Source organism: Meles meles, chromosome 13, assembly GCF_922984935.1.
Source record: "Meles meles chromosome 13, mMelMel3.1 paternal haplotype, whole genome shotgun sequence".
Taxonomy (NCBI): Eukaryota; Metazoa; Chordata; class Mammalia; order Carnivora; family Mustelidae; genus Meles; species Meles meles.
This window is the reverse complement of record NC_060078.1, coordinates 8,857,863-8,879,478: the sequence shown is the minus strand read 5'-3', so window position 1 is coordinate 8,879,478 and position 21,616 is coordinate 8,857,863. Positions and strand designations below refer to the sequence as shown.

The 21,616-nt window shown below is 39.0% G+C and overlaps 1 protein-coding gene across 12 annotated transcripts in view; it reads right to left on the bottom strand.

Annotated features, from left to right (window-relative positions):
- RYR2 (ryanodine receptor 2) overlaps nt 1-21,616 on the bottom strand; it is a 749,188-nt gene that overhangs the window by 381,116 nt on the left and 346,456 nt on the right. For all 12 annotated transcript variants that reach the window (XM_046026812.1, XM_046026816.1, XM_046026818.1 and 9 more), the window contains 2 exons: nt 19,684-19,783; nt 18,872-18,968 (listed from right to left, as the gene is read on the bottom strand). In XM_046026812.1, the coding sequence (XP_045882768.1) occupies nt 18,872-18,968; nt 19,684-19,783 (197 nt within the window). The remainder of the gene's footprint in view (nt 1-18,871; nt 18,969-19,683; nt 19,784-21,616) is intronic.

The following is a 21,616-nucleotide window of genomic DNA, read 5'->3' as shown; positions in this document are numbered from 1 at the left end:
AAAAACAAATGACAAAATATAGAGGTATATGTGTGGTATACATACATAGATAGATACGTAGATTTTTAAATCAATCAGACCTTTCATAAAGATCTTGTATGGGGCCACAAAGAAAATTTCATCAGATACTTTTAAACCTAAAGCTATTTACTCATATTTTCTAATTATAACCAATAACACCTGGAAATAAATACTAAAAAGGGTTTTATAATTTAAGAATTTGGAAAACTCAGAAACTCTTGTAAATAATTCATGGGTCAAAGAGGAAATAGAAACCATACCATATCTAAAAGTAAAGAGGACAAGAACATTTCATAACAAATCTAGGATTCACAGGTAAACTTTGAAAAATTTAGGCCTGAAATCCCTTAATTATTAAAGAAGTAATGAAAATAAAACTTGAGTTGTCTGAGGAGAATAAACAGAGAACGAAATAAACCACAGAAAAGAAAAAGAAGGGATTCTATGACGTATTAAAGTAAGTAAAGTCTAAGACTGTAAATGATACACATTTTATGTACAATATAAATAAACCTATGGCATATACGTATGTAGACACACAGACATATTCTCTATATGAACATGGAGAAAGCTGCTGAATAATGAACACCAAGCTGGTAATACTAATTACATAATAAAAGTTCTGCAGGAGCTAAGCTTGAGAATTAAATGGACTCGAAGATACAAATAGCATGAAAAATGTTTACATAATATTTATGAAATATTTATTTTATTTTTAATTACCCTTCAAATGTTTTATTCTTCCACTACTTTTCCTTTATTAGTTGAATTTAGCAATGCTCTTGAATTTTTTTGTATATGTAGAAATCTAATGATATTTTAACTTAGAAGGAAACTTGTTATTTAAAACACAAATACAAAGTCAAAAGGAAAATTGGATCCTCCTTTCTACCTGACACATTTTTAGCTTTATCTGGTTGGCTTCCTCAATATTTGCCTCCTCAAGGCACTTCCTGCCTTGAATTATTTGATTATTTCTTTTTATTCTCTTAAATGTTTCACTGGCGGTGTAGAAAATCTGATGTTGCATCTTTGTTGCCAACTGAGAAAAGCTTTCCTATTATACAGTCTCCCCCTATAAATACATGGCATGTCCCTGGTTGTCTAATCAACTATGCATAGGCAATTTCAGACTGAAAACTGGCCTCCCGATATCCAGATCCTAAATACAATAAAAATCAGTCCACCATAAACAACACTAAGGGCATTTAAACTTATTTAGAAATCGGTACCCCTGGACAGATACACCTGCTCTCTGAAGAGATCACCCCTTTTCCCTGCATTGTGCCCCAAGTATTCAATCAGAATCTAGGAAAACAATGGTTGTAAAGACCCCCAAATTTACCAAATGGCGTTAGAGGCCCATTTAAACCCATACAACTAAATGATCAACATCATAGCAAGTGCTTTTGTCAACAGAAGACGAAGGGAGAAAGATTCTCTAAGGACTCAAACAGACTCAGAGCAACAGCTCCTTTGGAGCTCAGCACCCCAGGAGGTTTCAGTGCAAACCACAGCAGTGTCGTCAAAATTTAAGGGAAGGTCAAGGTTATGAAACACAAGGGTACTATGCAGCTCTCTGTTCACTCCAAGATGACTTTTGCAATGAACCACAACGACATTATCAGTACTAAGAAAAAGATGTGTTAAGATAACTGGCCATTGATATCATTGATGGAATTTTATTTCAAAGAATTTCCCACCTCATGAATCAGAAAAATTCGAAGTTACTGTAATTTCACTGACTATGAATTTTTTTTTGAGTCATACCAAATTTATTCAAAAACAAGAAGCACGTCTTCTTACTACCTTTGAAACATATCTTCAAATTCGAATATACTTTGACTATATCTCCAAAGATTTCTTATATAAATGAGTTTGTTGTATCTGCTTTTAAACTCATACATTTATTGTGCTAATGTATTTGTTTTAACCTGCTATTAGTATTTTAAATATCAGATTTATTTCATTACTGTTTTATGATACCTATTGGCATGGTCACTGGGTTTTCTTCTTCACTATGTTAATATGGACACATAAGACCCAGAAGTTGCATATTCCTGTTGATCAGTCTTCTCAGATAGAGGGGGACATTTCTCTTCTTGCTAAGACATAAATTTCTACTTTTTTTTGTTTCATCTCTTGTTTAAAGTTATTTGTCCTATGCTTTAAGGTTTTAGACTTTTTTTTTTTTCCAATTTTCTCTAGGAGGCCACTCCTTACTTTGTTTTCAATTTTTTTTTTTTTCATTTTATCTAGAACATTGGATAAAAGTTCTGTCTTCTTTGTGGCTATTCTCTCCATGTCCTTTTTTTTTCTTTGGTTTATCCTGGTTTTCTTCCATATACTTTTTTTTTTAAACATTTTCCATTTTATTTATTTTTTCAGCGTAACAGTATTCATTCTTTTTGCACAACACCCAGTGCTCCATGCAAAACGTGCCCTCATTGGGGAGGGTAAGTGCTATCGTGAGTGCTGTGAAGTGTGTAAACCTGGTGATTCACAGACCTGTACCTCTGGGACTATGAATTTTTTAAGTACACGCACCTAATAACCAACAGTGTGTGTCTTATTCAACAATACTTAGAAAAATTCCAGGCTTCAGGCTCTAAGTTATGCCTACATAACACATTATCACCCCATATAATACGCTTCATTAAGGAGCTCCTATTTCAGGCTGATCACATTAAATGGCCTGAAGAGGCCCTTTCAGGTTATTCTTTTTAATAAGTACAAATTCTTCCTATTATGTCATCAATTCCACTTCTCCTAAGCATTATAATGTTGTCTACTGAAATAAAAGTAGTGAGCTACTTCTGCATTTTCGGTTTATAAAATACAATTTCAATCTAATCTCAATTGTCGAACCACTTAATTTTCTGTAGAAAGCAGGCATTTTGACAGCCAGGATAGGTCATCTTTAGAATCTGAGGCCCGGAAGAAACAAGATTAGCATAGAAATAAAAGCACAGTCATGAGGATCTCTTCAGAGCATGACAGTTGGCATCTATTGGTATGTATTTATAAGAATTTTATAAGATACACAATTCCCATTAGTGGACTTTCACACAGAATCATAAAACATGATTAATGAAAGATTCACCCTGGAGGAAACTACTGCTTTTCACTTTATGAATGTTGCCACAGGACACCGTCATTAGATGGCCTCACAATTCTTAGCTCACATCCAGGACAAGGCACCGAGAAGTGGACAAATCACTCTCACGCTTGATTGTGACTAGCTTTTGGAACGTGTCACTTTGTCATATAAACTTGTGCAAATTAACTGAATTCCTCCAGGCCTCATTTTTTTCACACACATAAAATGAAGCTGATGGTCACGGGGTTACTGTGAGGAAGAAATGGAAGCTATAATCCATGGAGACCTCTCGAAAGAGTCCTCACTCAGCAAATGGGGCACTGAGGGTGTGGAGGAGGAAGAGGAGGAGGAGGAAGAGGGGCAGGAAGATGGTGACACGCTCAATCTTCCCAAATATAGAGTTAAAGACCCAACACTGTGTATTGAATTGAACAGACGGTAGGTAGTACCATACAAAGACAGAGGAAGTCCTAAATTATAAAACTGCTTAGGACAACCTAAGAAGGAAATAAAGCCATAATTTACATGACCTCCTTGCTACTTCTTCTTCTTTGTTACTTCTTGCTTCTTCTTCTACTGCACAATCATGTGGTTCAAGCATTCCTTTACAGCCATGATTTACATAAGTCCTTTTGCTTCTGCTAGTTCTATGTATCAAATAAAGTGATTCTTCATTTTGTATCTTTGGGGTCTCAAAATTCACATAAAAATCAATTTGACTTTTCTTGGAATCTACTGCAGGACACTAGCGGAAACTCAAATTCTGAAAAGAATATACACATAGATTAAAATAATTTTTTTTTCCTAGCCACCTTCTCCCTCTTGCAAAGACCTACTTCTGAAGATACCCTGGGTGCTTTTGGCTCCCAGCAGAGGACTGCCCCATGTCTCCAGGACTGTTGGGGTTGAGAGGCCACCCAAGACTTTCACTGCCACTATGAAAAGGAGTTCTAGAACATGACCTGGCAAACTCTTCTCTAAAGGTCTAGTAAATACTTTAGGTTGAATGGGCCATATATTTTTTTTCATACTACTTAACTCTGAAAACATATTAATAGACAGTATGTGAAGAAATATGCATGTCTATGTTCCAATAAAACTTTATTTAGAAAAACAGGCAGTGGGCTGGATTTGACCCACACACCACAGTTTGCAAATCATGGTCTAAAAGATCCCGCCCACATTACTGGTAATTTAAATCTCAGAATCAGCTAGATAAAATCTGAGGTCTGGAGGTTTTCATAACTGTATTAGGGTTCTTCAGAGAAAGAGAATAGGATATAGACAACTTTTTTTCTTCTTTTTTAAGATTTTATTTATTTGGAAAAGAGAGAGCACAAGTTGGTGGGGGACAGAGGGAAAGAGAAAAGCAGACTTCCCACTGAGCAGGGAGCCCAACACAGGGCTCAATTCCAGGACCCCAGGATCATGACCTGAGTTGAAGGCAGATGTCTACCCACTGAGCCACCCAGGTGCCCTGAGCATTTTCAATATATACTTGTTTCTTTCCTTTTGCTATCCTCATTCCTAAAGTGGTATCACCCAGGAATTATTCATTTTCTATTATGTAACAACTGACCATTGACTTATTAGTTGGAAACAATACCATTTATCATCCTATAACCTGTAGGTTAGAAGCCTGGTTGTGACATAGTTGGGTTTCCTGCTCAGGATCTCACGGGCTGAAATCAAAATGTTGCTTGGGGCTGTGTTCTTCCTGGAGCCCAAAGTATTCTCTTAAAGTCAGTGGTGGCTGGCAGAAGTCAGTTGTTTGGAGCCATATAGTCCCTGTTTTTTTGCCAGCTGTCTGATAGGGACCTCTTTCAACAACTAAAGGTTGCCCTCAGATCCTGGCCACATGGTCCCCTCCATAGACTCTCTCACAAGGTGGCAGCTTACTTCTTCAAGGTTCACAGGAGAATTTTTTTTTCACACTTTGAATCTCTGAATTCAGTAGGCTGTCTCTTCCATTAATGGCTCACCTGATTATGTCAGGCCTACCAAGGAAAATCTTCCTCTTGATTAACTCAAGGTCAGCCGACTGGAAAACTTAATTACATATGCAACAACTTTCCAACTTTGTTATATAATGTTACCTAATTGTGGAAGTAAAATCCACCATAGTCATAGTCCCATCACACACAAAGAAGAGGGAATTATACAGACCTTGTAGAGTAGGAAGCAGGAATCTTGGGGGCTCAAGTCAATCTTCTACTCTCTATTTGTCCTACTCCTTCTAAACTTTCCTTTCTTCTGAATTAAGTATTTTTTCATATTATCTTTCTGCTTTCCTCTTTAATATTTTATATCCTTTTACTATTTTTTTAAATGATTACTATAAAGATTATAATATGTGTGCTTGGTTATTAAAATATGAAGTAATTACTAATTTTACCACTTCTCAGGCAACACAGAACTGTCATTCAGTTCAACTTATTCTCCCGACTCGTGTGCTGCTCTTAAGATGAATTTTGTTCTCCATAGTTTTTATTTTTCTATAGTTTTTAAAAACCAAGATTTACAACTGCCATCATCATTTTACTTAATCAAGTCTTTACAAGTTCTCCTCGTATTTGCCTTCCTCCTGCTCTTTTCTCCGCTTTATCTCCAAAATTATATCTGAGAACATTTTCTTCTACTTGAACACTCTTTAATATTTCCACAATTTGCTACAAGGCTGCTGGTAATAAAATTCCTCAGCTTTGTCTTTGGAAAACTGCCATTTTAAGGGGAGTCTGGGTGGCTCAGTCAGTTAGGTGTCTGCATTTGACTCAGGTCATGATCCCAGGTCCTGCGATTGAGCCCCTTGTTGGGCTCCCCATTCAACAAGGAGTCTGCTTCTCCCTCCATCCCTCCCATTCCTGTTCATGATCTCTCAATCTCTAGATCTCTCTCAAATAAATAAAATCATTCTTTTTTAAAAAGTCATTTCAGTAGACAAAATGGTCATCAGGCTGGTAGTTATTTTCTTGAGCACTTTGAAGTTTATATCTCATGTGTCCAATTGTTTCTTAGACAAAGTGAGATGTACATCTTAATATTGTCACTTTTAAGGTACTATACATTTGTTTGTTTTTTGCTATGTTTTACTATATTTTTTTGCTATGTTTTTAAGTGTTCCATTTTGTGTTTTGTGTTTGTAGTTTTACTCTCATGGTCTTAAGTATCCCTTCTGTCCATCTTACTTAGGATTCACAGTCCTTAAATCTGTATCTTTATATTTTTTATTTTATTTTTTTTTAATTTATCAGAGAGGAGAGAGAGAGAGAGCACACAGGCAGGCAGAGAGGCAGGCAGAGGTGGAGAGAGAAGCAGGCTCCCTCCCGAGCAAGGAGGCCATGTGGGACTCGATCCCAGGACCCTGGGACCATGACCCAAGCCGAAGGCAGCGGCTTAACCCACTGAGCCACCCAGGCGTCCCCTTAAATCTGTATCTTAATACACCTAGTCAGTTGTGCAGAATCCTTAAGCAGTTGTATTAAACACTGCCTGTGTTCTGGTGTATTTGCAAGCTTTCTTGTTTTTGCTCTCTCTCCTTCTCCTGCTGCTCCCCTCCCTTCTTCATCTTTTTATTTGGGAGCTCCAATTACATGTGTGATAAAACATTCATCATACCCCATATATTTTCTTATTCTCTCTTCTATATTATATTTTCCAATCTCTTAACCAGCAATGTTTCAGTCTGAATTCTTCTGACCTAATCTCCAGTTCACTAATTCTCTTTTCAGCTACTTCTAAGCCGATGTTGAATTTACTGAGTTTCTAATATCAGTTGTTTTAATCTTCAGTTTCATTTTAGGAATGCCTACAACATCCCTTTTTATAACTTTCAATCCTCTACTAAATTTCTTCATCTTCTAACTCTTAGGTCATAATAATCATAAGTATTTTAAATTCTATTTGTGGTAATTCTATTATCTGTGTATCCATGACCTGTGTGACTTCTTCTATCATGTGTGTTTGCTGTTGCTCCTTGGTCAACTCCTATCTTACATGCCTGTGTTGTATAACAAACAAATTGGCTGACCAATGTCCCTGCTTCTTGGGAGGGAAACTCTAAAACCTTGCAAGTTTCCACACGAAAGAAGGGGCTTTGGTTTTCAGGAACCCCCCCTGGATCACAACTCAATTTTGGCTAATGAGTTCACTCATGTCAGCCCTAGATGGCTTCAACATGGGGGTTGGCCATGCTAGAAAGACCAGTGATGACTAGAAGGTTGGCAGTTTGATGCAGCCTGACCTCTGGGGAGGGGCAAGTGCTGAGACTGAGTTCAGTCATGCAGTCGAATATGTAATCAATCATTCCTACATAATAAAACCACAATAAAAACACTGTAGAACCAAAGCCCAGCTGAGTTCCCTGAATGGTGGACACAGCGATTTAATGTATCCTGGTCCAAAGGGAGAGGGCAGAGAAGCTCTGTATTCATTCCCTCCCAGAACTCACTTGATACAACTCTTCATCTGACTGGTCTGATTTGTAAGCTTTATAGTAAAACTGAAATCATAATTATAGCACTGTCCTGAGCTCCTGAATCTAAAGAGATTGGGGAACACCCAAATTTGTAGCCAGTTGGTAAGAAGCACAGATGGTCTGAGAATACCACACCCAACTTGAAGCTAGAGTCTGAGATAAGGGCAGTTTTGTAGAGACTTAAGTCCTTAACTTGTATAATCTGGTAACTCTGGGTAGTTAGTGCCAGAATTTCACTCTCCTATACCAATTGGGGTTGAAACAGAAGAGCTCATTTAATCTTGACTATCACACATCATATATAGAAAATTATAGAGATCATTTGACTTCTAGGTCTTATTTTCTCCCAAAAGATATACTTTTTTGCTTCTGGCAGGTACAGTGGTCAAAGGTCACATGCAATCTCACATCATCGTAATCCAAACAGTTATTAGTATTATTTAAGGCCAAGTCTGAATACCTGAATACCTGAATACCTGTGAGGGCTGGTCTATTTCTGGTTCACCATTGCGTCAAGGGGAAAGCTCTTGGAAAGTGCCTTTCCTCTGGGGGTTCCTGTATCAACTTTGATCCACTTCCACTCTGATTCTTACCACAACCCTGCCCCAGTTCCCTGCTCCTGAGCCACTGCAACCCCTTAGAGAGAAGAGGCTGCTCCAAATGTTAAACTCAATTCTCTGGTCTCCTTGTATTTTGGGAAATTGGCCCCATGTATTTTCACTATTTTTTTTTTTCCTTTTCTTTTTTTTTTTTTTTTTTTTTTTTTTTTGCTCTCCATTACCTTCAATCAGATTTTAGGGGGTGGTTTACCTATTTTAGTTTTTCTCAGGGGGACACTGGTTTGAAAAAAATCTATCTACTATTATTATCAATATCACTTTTTAGAATTATCTTTAGAATTATCTTTAAGGTGATTGACATCAGCTTAGAAGTAGCTGAAAAGAGAATTAGTGAACTGGAGATTAGGTCAGAAGAATTCAGACTAAAACACTGATGGTTAAGAGATTGGGAAATATAATATAGAAGAGAGAATAAGAAAATATACGGGGAATGATGAATGTTCTATCACACAAGACAGATAACTAGGTGGCTCAGTTGGTTGGGCATCCAACTCTTGGCTCTGACTCAGGTCATGATGTCAGGGTTGTGAGATCACACCCTGTTTTGGGCTCCAAGCTCAGCTCAGTTTTTTTGGTTTTTGATGGTTTTTTTGTACTTTTATTTTGTTTTATTTGTGTTTGCCTATGGGCATCCATTTGTTCCACCCAAAAGTCTTTTTAGTTGAAAAGTCCCTTCTTTTCTTCTTTTTCTTTCAGAGACAATCTGTTTCTCTCTGTTCTAAGACATTAGACAGAACACAGGGGCTGGCGAAGTCAAGTGTCAGATGCTTAAGCAGATGCTTAACCTCCTTGAATTTAGTCTTTAGGGAATAATAGTCAGGAAGAGAAGTAACTTGTACAAAACTTAAGCTTTCTGTGGGGGTGAAAAACACAGGCACCACTAACTGCTTAAATGAGGAGAAATAATGGAAAATTCAGTGAGAAATCCTACATTAACATCACAGAAACAATTTTCCATGTTGGCAAGTCTGTGAATTTTCTAGAAATGTGTAACATACAACAGGTTGTCAAAGATACCCACAAACACCCTTTTCTTTTTTTTTTTTGAAAACTACTGTTTTTCAAGGCTCAGCTTCCTGCTACAAGAATAGGGATTCTTCCCTGTCGAGTTTTGTCAAGGTGCTTCCAATAGAGAAGGCTCTGAGCCCAGGATGTGGGGACTCATGGGCCCCAAAGCAGTTTTCTATCACTAGGTTGGTGTGCAGATTTAGTAAGATATCTTTTCTTCCCCTCCCTGAAGTACAGGCAGATGACAATCTTCCAGAAGTCACAAAAATAATACAAGTGGAAGACCTCTGATCTTGCTGAGTGAGCCAGAGTGGCCGTCAATGTAAGTATCACTCTCCTTAACACTGTTCTCCTTAAACAACCTACTATAAAGTGCATGACTTGTTTTCTCTACTTATTTCCTTTGCAAATATGAAAGAATGAGCATTTGTGTGCAGATTCCCATATATATGTCCCTGTGTAAAAGATTAACAAGAATGAATAATGTGGTCCTGGCTGAAAACTGAATAGATGGTCAACAGAAGAGACTGACCACCACTAAAGATAATAAATGGTAGTTGGTGACAAGTGCCATTATTTGTATCGGGCAGTTAAAGACAGTCCTACCACCAACATGGTCCCAACCAAATTAAGTTCAACTGTGTTGATATGTTACCAGACCCTAGATATTGAAGCTTCATCTATGAACATAATAAGGAAAATAATTAGGTTCACAGAAAAATGACCCACAGACAATTTCTATTTACAGTTGATAGTGAATAGCAGATTCAAACCAATTAGTGGAAAGAAAAGCTTATTTTACTAACTCATATAGGCTAATAAACTTATTGCTTCAAAATCAAAGATCGACAAAGATCCCCACCTTGCTGATTTTCCTCAAAGGGTAGAATGGTAAGAGATGTTGTCTCAGATTTAATTTGTAAAAAGACTGAGATTGGCCACTCTCAGATTAACATCTGCTTCTTCTTGAATGTAATATCAAGATCTTACTAGAACGTAAGCTCCTTAAACACAGGGGCTGGCGAAGTCGAGTGTCAGACGCTTAAGCAATTGTGCCACCCAGGTGTCCCATAAACCAACATGTTTTTTTTAAAAAAAGTGTATTTACTTTTTCAGAAGTATTTAAAGAAATGGCCTCTGTCACATTGAGTCTGGCCAGGAGCTGGAAGGGAAGCATTCGCAGGTGAACTATATGCAAAAAATAAATAATTCATTTTGTAGATAGATCAGCAAATTTCAGGCATTTCTCTGTACTTCTTCTGTTATTTTAGGGCTTTTGGTAATATATTGCTTGCACATTCCAGGCTTGCATCAGTTATGTTGCAAGATTCAACTAATAATACCAAAAGTGCTAAAGTGTGGTCCTGCCTTCAAAGAGTTCCCAGGTTCCTGAGGCCAAAAAATACATATAACATCTTGCAATTAAAAAATACTCAGGTTAGCCCTCTTACACTGTTGGTGGGAATGCAAGTTGGTGCAGCCACTTTGGAGAACAGTGTGGAGATTCCTCAAGAAATTAAAAATAGAGCTTCCCTATGACCCTGCAATTGCACTGCTGGGTATTTACCCCAAAGATACAGATGTAGTGAAAAGAAGGGCCATCTGTACCCCAATGTTTATTGCAGCAATGGCCACGGTCGCCAAACTGTGGAAAGAACCAAGATGCCCTTCAACAGATGAATGGATAAGGAAGATGTGGTCCATATACACAATGGAGTATTATGCCTCCATCAGAAAGGACGAATACCCAACTTTTGTAGCAACATGGACAGGATTGGAAGAGATTATGCTGAGCAAAATAAGTCAAGCAGAGAGAGTCAAGTATCATATGGTCTCACTTATTTGTGGAGCATAACAAAGAACATGGAGGACATGGGGAGATGGAGAGGAGAGGGAGTTGAGGGAAACTGGAAGGGGAGATGAACCATGAGAGACTATGGACTCTGAAAAACAACCAGAGGGTTTTAAAGGGGTGGGGGGTTTGGAGGTTGAGAAACCAGGTGGTGGGTAATAGGGAGGGCACGTACTGCATGGAGCACTGGGTGTGGTGCAAAAAACAATGAACACTGTTACGCTGAAAATAAACAAATTACAAAAATTTAAAAAAAAATTCAGGTTATGGGGGTGTGTGGGTGGCTCTGTTGGGTGTCTGCCTCTGGCTCGGGTCATGATCCAGGGGTCCTGGGTCCCGTCTGCTCAGCAGGGAGTCTGCTTCTTCCTCCGCTCCTCCCCCTTCTCATGCTCTTCTCTTCAATAAATAAAATCTTTTTTAAAAATTTCAAGTTATCTCTTGCTATACAATAAACTACCACCAAACTTAAAAAAAGACAGGGGCTGGCTCTCACTCATTACACGGAGCACACACCAAGAGGCCTACACCATACTAGTTCCTCACTAAGCATTAAAGGAACGGAGTTGAAGTGATGGAAAAGTAGGCCCAGGATTCAAAGGTTATTTCGGAGTGGAATTGTAAGTGTTTGAGTTGACACATTTGTCACAGTAGAATTTGTGCTTCTGTAACACTCCTCTCTGTGCCTCCGAGGGTGTTTGGCTGAGCAGCTGAGCCACGGGCAGGTGCTAAAGCAAACTGTCAGGGGAGTGTCTTCATAGCAACAGCGAAACCAAGAAGTAGATGCCTACCCAGCACTGAACGAAACATGTATTCACCCAGGGGCTGAGCCTCTGAGGATATTTCTATTCAAACTGCTGCACAAGAGAAAACAGGTAGGTTTGGGGATGACACGTCCAAGTAAATGTAAATGAATCATCGCGGATTAAAAACAGGATCCTTCTGGGGCGCCTGGGTGGCTCAGTGGGTTAAGCCTCTGCCTTCAGCTCAGGTCATGATCCCAGGGTCCTGGGATCGAGCCCCACATGGGGCTTTCTGCTCCGTGGAGAGTCTGCTTCCCCCTCTCTCTCTGCCTTCCTCTCTGCCTACTTGTGATCTCTGTCAAATAAATAAAATAAAATCTTTAAAAAAAAAAAAACAGGATCCTTCTACTCCAAATCATTATTATAAAGAGCCACGTAAGTAGCACTAGAGCAGAAAAACAGCAAGAGATGTTGCTGCTTTTGCTTTTCATGCCAACCAGTTATATATATATACAGTTATATACAGTTATATACAGTTATATACAGTTATATATATGGTTATATACCACAATGGCATTTGGAAATTAAAAAGAAGAGGAAGCTCTTCTTTCCCCCCCAACCCCTGAAAGATATTGCTTATATATCTAGATTAAGAGAATAAATGAGACATGGACAAGGAAATAATGGTATTGAATTTCATTGAGGGGGCACCTGGGTGGCTCAGTTGGTTAGGCTTCCATGTCTTGGTTTGGCTCAGGTCAGGATCTCAGAGTCCTGGGACTGAGCCCTGCATCCGGCTCCGTGCTCAGTGGGGAGTTTCCCTCTGATCCCCGTCATCTCCCCATGTGGTGGGCGCTTGGCTCTCATTCCCTTTCATTCTCTCTCGAATAAATAAATAAATCTTTAAAAAATTTTTAATTGCATCGAGAAAATAACTGGAGGATTTCTCTTTTTTTAATGTTGATGTTTTCATTCTTTTGTATCTTTTTCAATGTCCTCAACTTTAAGAGCATCCAACATTTCAGGTCCTTTTTTTTTTCCCCCATTTTTACTGAAATCCAATGGCTCCAATTCCTGTGAATATTTTTAATCTTTGGACTTTGAGGCCCATGTTTTTTAAAACAGTGCATTCCAGGCCAGTGCTTCCTTGAGAGGGTGGCTGAAGACCAAGCCAGTCTGCTTAACAAGAACATGCTGAAATAAACTGCTGAGTTCTCTGCAATCAGCAGGGAGTTTAAGTTTGGGGAGAAGAGTGCACCTGTCTCAAGGGACAAGAGGCAGAGAATAGAAAATAGTTCTCTGCTATGTACTTACTCTTCATCCAAACTGCCTAGCACAGCCATGCTGCTCCCAGACCCAGGCTGCACAGGTAGACGCAGGTCATGGCTGGGGTTAGGGGGAGCGGGGAAGAGGAGAGAGAAGCCCTAACTGGATAACTCTATCTCCTTGATCACTCAGGAGCCCAGAAGGTGGCTTTATGAGCTTCCTCCTAGGTAGTGACTGAGGGCATACAAATTCTGTAACAGCATTAGTCATCCGATTGTGTACACAGATAGAAACCATGCATCTCTTCCAAAGCCAGACTGAGAGACATTTCATCCCTGCTACCAAACCCATCTCACGCCTTATCAATTATTTACAACTTAAGCTCATTAAATCATCAGAATATCACAAAAGGGGCAAGGAGGCAAAAAAATATTGTCATGCATACATATGGCCCAGCTTCTGCCCGCTGACTCATGTTCTGGAAAGGAAATGGAGCATTTATTTCCAGCTATTGTCAGAAACAATAACTCACTTGTCTTGCATTTCAAAGTAGCAAAACAGAGCAAGTAATGCCTGATAAGACAGAGCTACAACCTCTCTCCTCTGATCACTCCCTCACTCGAACTCTCTCTTCTTCCCTCTCCCCTCTCTCCCTCCCTCCAACACACACACAAACATGGACCCTCTCCATTCCTTTGTCACCTCCCCCACCCAAAGCCTTTATCATCACCTTCTGGATTACCAGGGGTGTATCCATATGTGTGTGCATTTACAAATAAGAGCATTTATGTTTTTGCTGTCCCATATCCCTACTAGAATGAAAACTCCTTGAGAAGAGACATTGTATCTTTTTTATATCTTACTATAACCCCAGCACCCAGAACATGATAGTCATTCCACAAATTACTGATTGAATAAAACTACCTGTGCACCACGTAGCATAACCTGCTTTAACTTACAAATGATGCTTTTGGGGGGTGGGGGTGCCTGAGTGGCTCAGTCAGTCAGGCCTCCAACTCAGTTTTGGATCAGGTCATGATCTCAGAGTCATGAGACTGAGACCTTACTGGGCTCCATGCTCAGCAGGGCTCAGCAGGGAGCCTGCTTGAGATTCTCTCTGCCCCTCCCCCTGCTCTCTCTCTCTAAAATAAATAAAATCTTTAAAAAAAAACAAACCCATACAAATGATGCTATTCAAAAAATATTCCCCTAATACTGTAATTCCCAGTAATATTCCTCTAATCTATCCATTTTAAAATACACTAACTTAGAAGTACAGCATGCTTCATTTAGATAGTGCATATTTAATGCAAAAGTAAGTGTGTGTGAACATAAAGGGAATGCCTTTGCTGATATTTTATTACGCTTCACATAAAAACAGACAAAAGTAATAAGATGCAATCCAGAGACAAAACCTAGGGCAGAAAATACTCCCTACATAAAATATGTCATGCTCGAAATGAAAATTGGTAATCAAATTTCCAGCCTCCAGAATGAAAGCTTATTTCTAAGTCAATAATTAAAACACTATGTTGCATCTGACAAATCCCAGTTTCTCCTTAATGTATTCTCACTATCTGAAGAGCCTGAGTAAGAACTAAGAAATTACAATTTAAAGCTAACACTTAAAGTATCTCTCCCTTTTACCCAAATGCTCACAAACCATATAGATTATATGTTTACTGTTATTTAGACAAGTTGTAAACCATGAGTAGTTTTAGAGCCATAGCTCTTCCCGGAAAAAAAATCTCAAGAAACTTAAAATAAATCTATAGTGCTGCTAGATTTCACAAGAAATGTCAGAATTCAAACTATACATGTAAGATGAGCAAGAAAAGTGGAGACGACCATGAATTTAGCTTAACTTGGGGAGGGCCTCATTTGCCCACTTGATTCCACTTAATTGAATGGGACACCGTATGCTCTTCATTCCAAGAGTTTTTATTAATTTTATTTAATGTTATTTAATTAATTTTATTAATTAATTAAATTTAATTTTAAATTTAATTTGTTTTGATTAATTGATTTATCAATTTATTAATTAATCCTCTCATGAGAATGCCTACGTGATCACATCCACATACAAATCTAAATGCAAAGGGAAATTAAAGATAACTCCGTTGGTCTCTAGAATAATAGAACCCATACCTGAACTGCATTTTCCATTGCTAAAATTACTAACTTACTCGGAAGTAACGGTTACTTCTGGCCTTCTGCCCATTTCCACTGCTTCCTATGACTAATCTGGTTTGACCTCAGCTCTGTGACGTTAATAATATGACACAATTAATGAGCATAAGAAAATCACAAAGATGGCAAAGGGCTGTGAGGCAAAATAAATTTTTACATATTTCCCTGGAACTTCTCCAGCTTTCAAGTTGCTGTCCAAAGGTCAAATTATTTTCACTTCTTTGTTTTTAATGAATCAAGATATATATTCCTAGATTATCATGCTATTTTTCTCCCCCAGTATGGATTCATATCAATTAAAGAACTTCTGCCTTCAGGCTGAGCTGCCCTTTGCCTCCCCAAGTCACCTAAGGCACCAAAATGACTCCAGATAAGAGCAGAAAGATAAAGAAATTTCTACACCATGATATTAGCAAGACTTGAAATAATAGCGTGCTTAGTGAATGTAAAATTGAAGAAATTATTGTTATCATTCTATGAAAATCAATGCCCAATATCGCCATTTAATCAAGGCAAATGTAACTCTCCTTTTGGAAGCAACAGCCTTCAGGCTCCCACTGCCTATTTCTGATTCATTTTCTCCCTTGAGTCATGATCTGACATCTACTGAAATCTAATTTAGCCTGTGTAAACATGCTATACAAAGGGCACAAACGGATATGTTCTTACTGACATCACTTCCTAGAAAGAGCTGTGATGTGCTGAACTGAATACACAATGAGATTAATTTGATACAAAAATTAACATTAAATCAAGAATGATACGCAAAAGGACAGACTTTCACATGTGTGCGAAGGGAAAGTGGGTCCAGAACAATAGGAAAAATATCTCTGAAATGGCCCCTTGTTTTCTCTGCAGTTAATAACCAGCTACGTACAGAATCAGGAGAAATATCCATTCAATAAGGAAACACCTACTGAACATACAATTGCTCTAATGTCCAGGAGATATGGAAAACGGTATTTACTGCCACGGAGCTTAGCTGAGGAAATCCGGGGTCTTTCAGACACTGAATAGTCTCATTTGAGAATGAAAACCTTCATTCAACTGTTACAACAAAAACTATGCTCATTCATTCCTGGCTTCAGAACCTTGGCAACAATCAGGAGAACCTTCCTCACTCCACACCTATGCCATTCAATACAAAGAAGAGAGGATTTTCTTTGCTAGAGTTTAGCTTCTCTACTAAGCTTTCATCCACATGCCTGGGGTCCCTCAAATTTTCCCCTACCTGACTAAATGCTGCTTTTCTGTTAAATAATACGTGACAACAAAATCTGTTGACCTCTTAATCTGTGTCAAGTACTCTCCCTGCTTTTCTTCTGAATCTTCACAACAATCCCACAGAGCAGCAGCTAATATTTAAGCTGCATTTTACAGAGGAGCAAAGCAATGGTTCAAGAAATTCAGGGCCTGCAGGAGGAAGCGGCAGAGCTGAGGCCCAAACCCAGGGCTGTCTAGCTCCAGAGACCATTCCTTTAACTACAACTCTCTCTAGTGTCTGTAGAAAGAATAAAGTCTCTAAGAATAAAGTCTCTTCTTTCTTAAAGAAGAAAGTCTCTGAGAATCATTTAAGTGTTTGATTTCACAAATCAGGGAATAAAGACCCCCAAAACTACAACACAACCTCTTTTTGCTCCTACGTCTATATAAACATAACACAGTATTTAACACATCTGCCCCCCAAACCTCCTTTGGCTTCCATGACTAACCTCCCTGGTTCTCCACTCAACCATCATGCCAGCACTTTCTGGCCCATACACATCTTAAATGGCAGCATTCTGAGACTCCACCCTTGGGCTCCTCTCTCGTTCATCTATTCCAAGGTTTTACAGACTTTTCTAAAGCAATGCCCAGACGGACAAGCACATCCCCTTAATCCCAGCTCTACCCTCCCTACCTAGGACTCCCATTCCTTCAACTATCCCCCATGGGCTTGGGATTTACATCCAAGCCAAGCTTTGTCTAAGTGAAAGACTCAAAAATTCTAATTTCCTGCCTGATGTCCCACAGACCCTCTGTACTCACCACTGCCCAAACTTTAACTCAATCCTTGTACAAAATATGTCTCCTACATCCTTAGTACTGTGTCTCTTCACTCAAATCAGAAACATCAGGACATCTGTGGATCAAATACATTCCCTCACAGTCCATAGAAATTCATCCCTAAACCAATCAACACGACCTAACGTGTCGCTGGTCCGGGTAGACGTCTACCAGGGCAACTTTCTCCTCTCCTCCCACACAAATGCCTAAAAACAGCCCTGTCCTAGTTGGCTTCCCTGATCTGGACTCTCCTTATCTTTGACTGATGCTTTGACTGACGGTCCTCCTGCCCGTCAGATCTATTTCTTTACAATAGACCTGACAAATTCACCCTCGTGCCACGCTCCTTCCTAACTCCCTCAGAATAAAAAGCCTGCCCAGGGGAATGGCACCAAGGATCCTTCAAAAGCTGACCACATTGGTCCCTCTTGTCTAGTATCCACCTCTGATTCCATCCTTCCCATGGTCACTCTGGGGAAGGATGCTACTCCCAGAACACGCCCTCATCCCCTCGAGTCTTATGTTTATTCTTCTGTTTGGAATTAAGTCCTCAAACCAACTGTCTTTTGAATTCCCTCTTGTCTTTTATTCAAACCCTATCAACACCATCAACATCTTCTTCCTAACGTAGCATAAGGAGCATTGTTTTCTTGACAGAGTTTTCCAGGCTCTGCATTTCACCGGTCACAATAAGCCAGATCCTCCTGGTCAGAGAGGCATGACTAACACCCAGGTCCCCAAAGGACCTTCCCCAAGGTCCAACAGCTAGTTAAATGAGTGTTAACTTTCCAAATGTTCTCTAAGTTACCAAAAATAAATATTATAATAGTTACCTCTCTATGATGTTAATATTATGAGCAATGTCCATTAAAAGAATTAAAAGCTTGTAATAAAACATCTAGACAATGCTTTATCTTGCAGTAATCCCTTGTGTGTTCAACTCACAATTCACCCACTAATTCCTCAAGCAAAGCAGAACATTCAAATCATCCTAAATATCTTATGGCTTTGTACTATTTGTGCACTTTTCCCAGTAATTCCATTAACTTCAGTCTCTACCCAATGCCACCAAATATTAACGTGAGAGAGGTATTACAATCACATAATGTATTAGAGACAGTGGTCCATTTTATTATGTATGTATATAAGTGGGAGGTAATGGAAAATGGTCCTGAACTTCTGCACCGTTTGAGAACTCCAACTTTGAAACTGAATTTAGATGAAATAGGCCAAAAAGAAAAAATTAATCAAAACTAATGAACATTTAAGGAAGTTGTAAGTAGTTTAATGTGTTCACTCCTTCTGCTCTGTATATTTTAGTCAATACTTCTGACCATGTTTTATTTTTACAAAAATTGTCAACATTCTATCAAGTGATAAAAATAGAACATAAGAGAAAACTTCTAAAGAGGCAACACATGGATCCCTTCAGTGGACAGAGGAAGTGTTAGTGGCCCACTTTCTCTTATGCAGATGACCTGAACAGACATATCCTTCAACGACCATACCAAAGCAAGGAAGTGCAAGGCTCAAGGTGCAGGGCTTGGTACCAACCTCCGCTGCTCTTCCCCGTGTTCTCCTGAAGGGACAGTGAGGCATTCATCCATGTGTCCATGCAGCAACCTGAGGACGTCACCACCAATTAGATACCCTGTAAGGATTGAACCAGTCACATTTGAACGGTCATGGTCAGATGCTGATAGCTGGACAGATCATCTGGTCCCATCTTCTATTTTCACAGACAGAGAAACAAAAGCTTAGTGAGGCCTCAGTGCCTGGCCCAAATCACAGAGAAGAATGGTACCACCTGCTTGCCACCTCTGAGCTCATGGTTCCCAAGTCCCACAGGTAGTGATGTCCCCACTAGAAAACACGACCTCAACCCCATAAAATCCTCCCTTTCACATACAAGCATGGGTAGGATCAGATTGAACCTGCATAAGTGAGAATAATCAGAACATAAATGCAGACATTTTCCGAGAAATCCTGATGCATAAACACTACTGTGATCTGGCTCTAAGTCACCCAACCGTGGACGATGAGAAACCTCGATGTTAGCCTAACTCAGCAACACCCTGAGGCCAAAATACTGGAGTGAATAACATCTAGAAAGCTCACACATAAAGCCCACACAAATAAGCAAAAGCTGTAGCAGTAGCAGAAGAATAGAAAAAAAAGATCAATGTTCCCACAAACTTCACTTTTAAATAGCGATTTAACTGAGATTCTTAAATGTCACATATCTGCATTCTGGAAGGGTCTAACAGAAAATGCTCTAATTAACAATCTGCTCATTATCACAATTCCAGATATGACTGTCAACTGTGCAGTTGGGACAAGCCCTCTCACAGAAGTGGAGTTTTTACCTTGGGCGGCTTCGCTTCCTGAGCTGATGGGGGCCACGCTCCAAAGAGTCTGCTGGAAAGCAGCGTCCACGTGTAAGCTTCCATTGCCGTAAGACAAATGCTGCGGGAGAGGCAAAAGGAGACATCTCTTCAGGTGCTCGGAAGGCTCACTGCGTGAGTGCTCCTATCAGCTGGAACCTAACACTGCAGATTGGGAAATGTCCACAGACAGCATCTAATTCAGTCCTGTCACTGAGTCATTGAGAGACTAGCAGAAGGAAAATTAGAGTTCCTATTTGACTGTAGGTATTTTTCAACCTCATTCTAAGCCACTCATCAGGAAATGCAAACAAGACTACGAAAATAAACGTGTTAAAACAGACTAATTTGTTTTAAGGTTCGTTGATGGACAAAAATGTTCAGGTAGTGGGCACTTATCATTAAAACTGTAATTAAGTGTCCTACATATCACACTGTGACAGTTTTTTGATGGTGAGGTAGATAAAATCTACTTAGTTTTATCAGGTCCTCTGGGAACTTTTATCTGCAATTTGATATAATAGCCATTAGGTGGCAATATTTCCTAATACACATCTCAAACCAGGGCACTGAATTTCCTCCAAAATTCAGATATTACAAATTTTAGATTTTCCTTCTTAAAAATAGAAACGTGCTAAAATAATAACATATTTCCTATCTCTGAGCGCCATCATATGAGTTATCAAATATTAGTAAAGAAAAACAAAATTACGAGTACAGCCAAATATGTGTTGCTCATTTTACTAATCGCTACTTCGCTGCCTCTAGAGTTTCAAATAGACACAGAACAACCACATTTTCCTTAGAGTCAGCTCAGTAAACACCACCAATATTCCTGTAATGTTTCTGCAACACCTCTCCAAAGCTGATGACAGCCCAAGCTTTTAAAGTCTTTAACTGTACTAGATTTTCCCCTGAAATCTGACCCCCTGGGTTAGATGAAGCGCGATTACAGTCACACTTACATGTTCCACAGGTTGATCAAGACCCTAACATTCTTTTGCCTAAGCATACCATTCTCAAGTAACTAGCAAAAATAGGTATTTCACCATCTTTCTCTTAGGAACAAAACCAAAGGAAGTTTTGACCTTTGACACATATATCCAGCTTATCAAAAATCTTTCTAATCAATAAAATTAAAAGTTTACCAGATGCTGCATCAGATTTAGCAATCACTTGCTCTGACCCCCCTTCTCCTCTCAAGGAGATGGGCCTGTTTACAAGCCCTTAGCCTCAGCCTGTCCCACTGCCACAAAATCCCAGCTGAGATTTGGTTTTTCAATTCTTCCTCAATATTAATATTATTTAACTATTTACAAATAAGTCGTATGTTCTCTGCTTCCACAACCAAGAAAAATACAACTTCCTTCAAAGCAATCATCACACGATGTAATTGTTCTGTGTATTTTTCTTCCCCATCTCATAAGCTATTAGAAACAAGGTATACCCACATTGATCAGCGTTGTTCACTAAGCAAGTATGTGGAGAAGCCAACCAAACCTTTAGAATCTAAGTAGTACAAACCAAAAAAAATTTCTGAAGTTATTCTATAAATATTCCTATTTCAATGATCTGAATTAAAATAACAGCGTGCACGCGCGCGCACACACACACACACATCCATATGGATTTTCCCAACCCATAACAAGACAATTCAAAATAACAATGCCTATATTTTTACTTTTGAATTCGAGTGAAAGCTCATACCCCATGATGATAAATAGGTTACCATCATTTGTTAATTCCCCATGTTTCCGTAATATGTTGTGTATGAAGCCTGTGTTAAATAGTAAGGGAACAACTTCTCTGGACTCTGAGGGTGCTTGTCATAGGGAAGGGAAGGTAAAATATATAGGCAAAATGCTACAAGTCAGCATTTTAAAAAAAAATGTTAGGTGAAATGTAATCAAAGTGC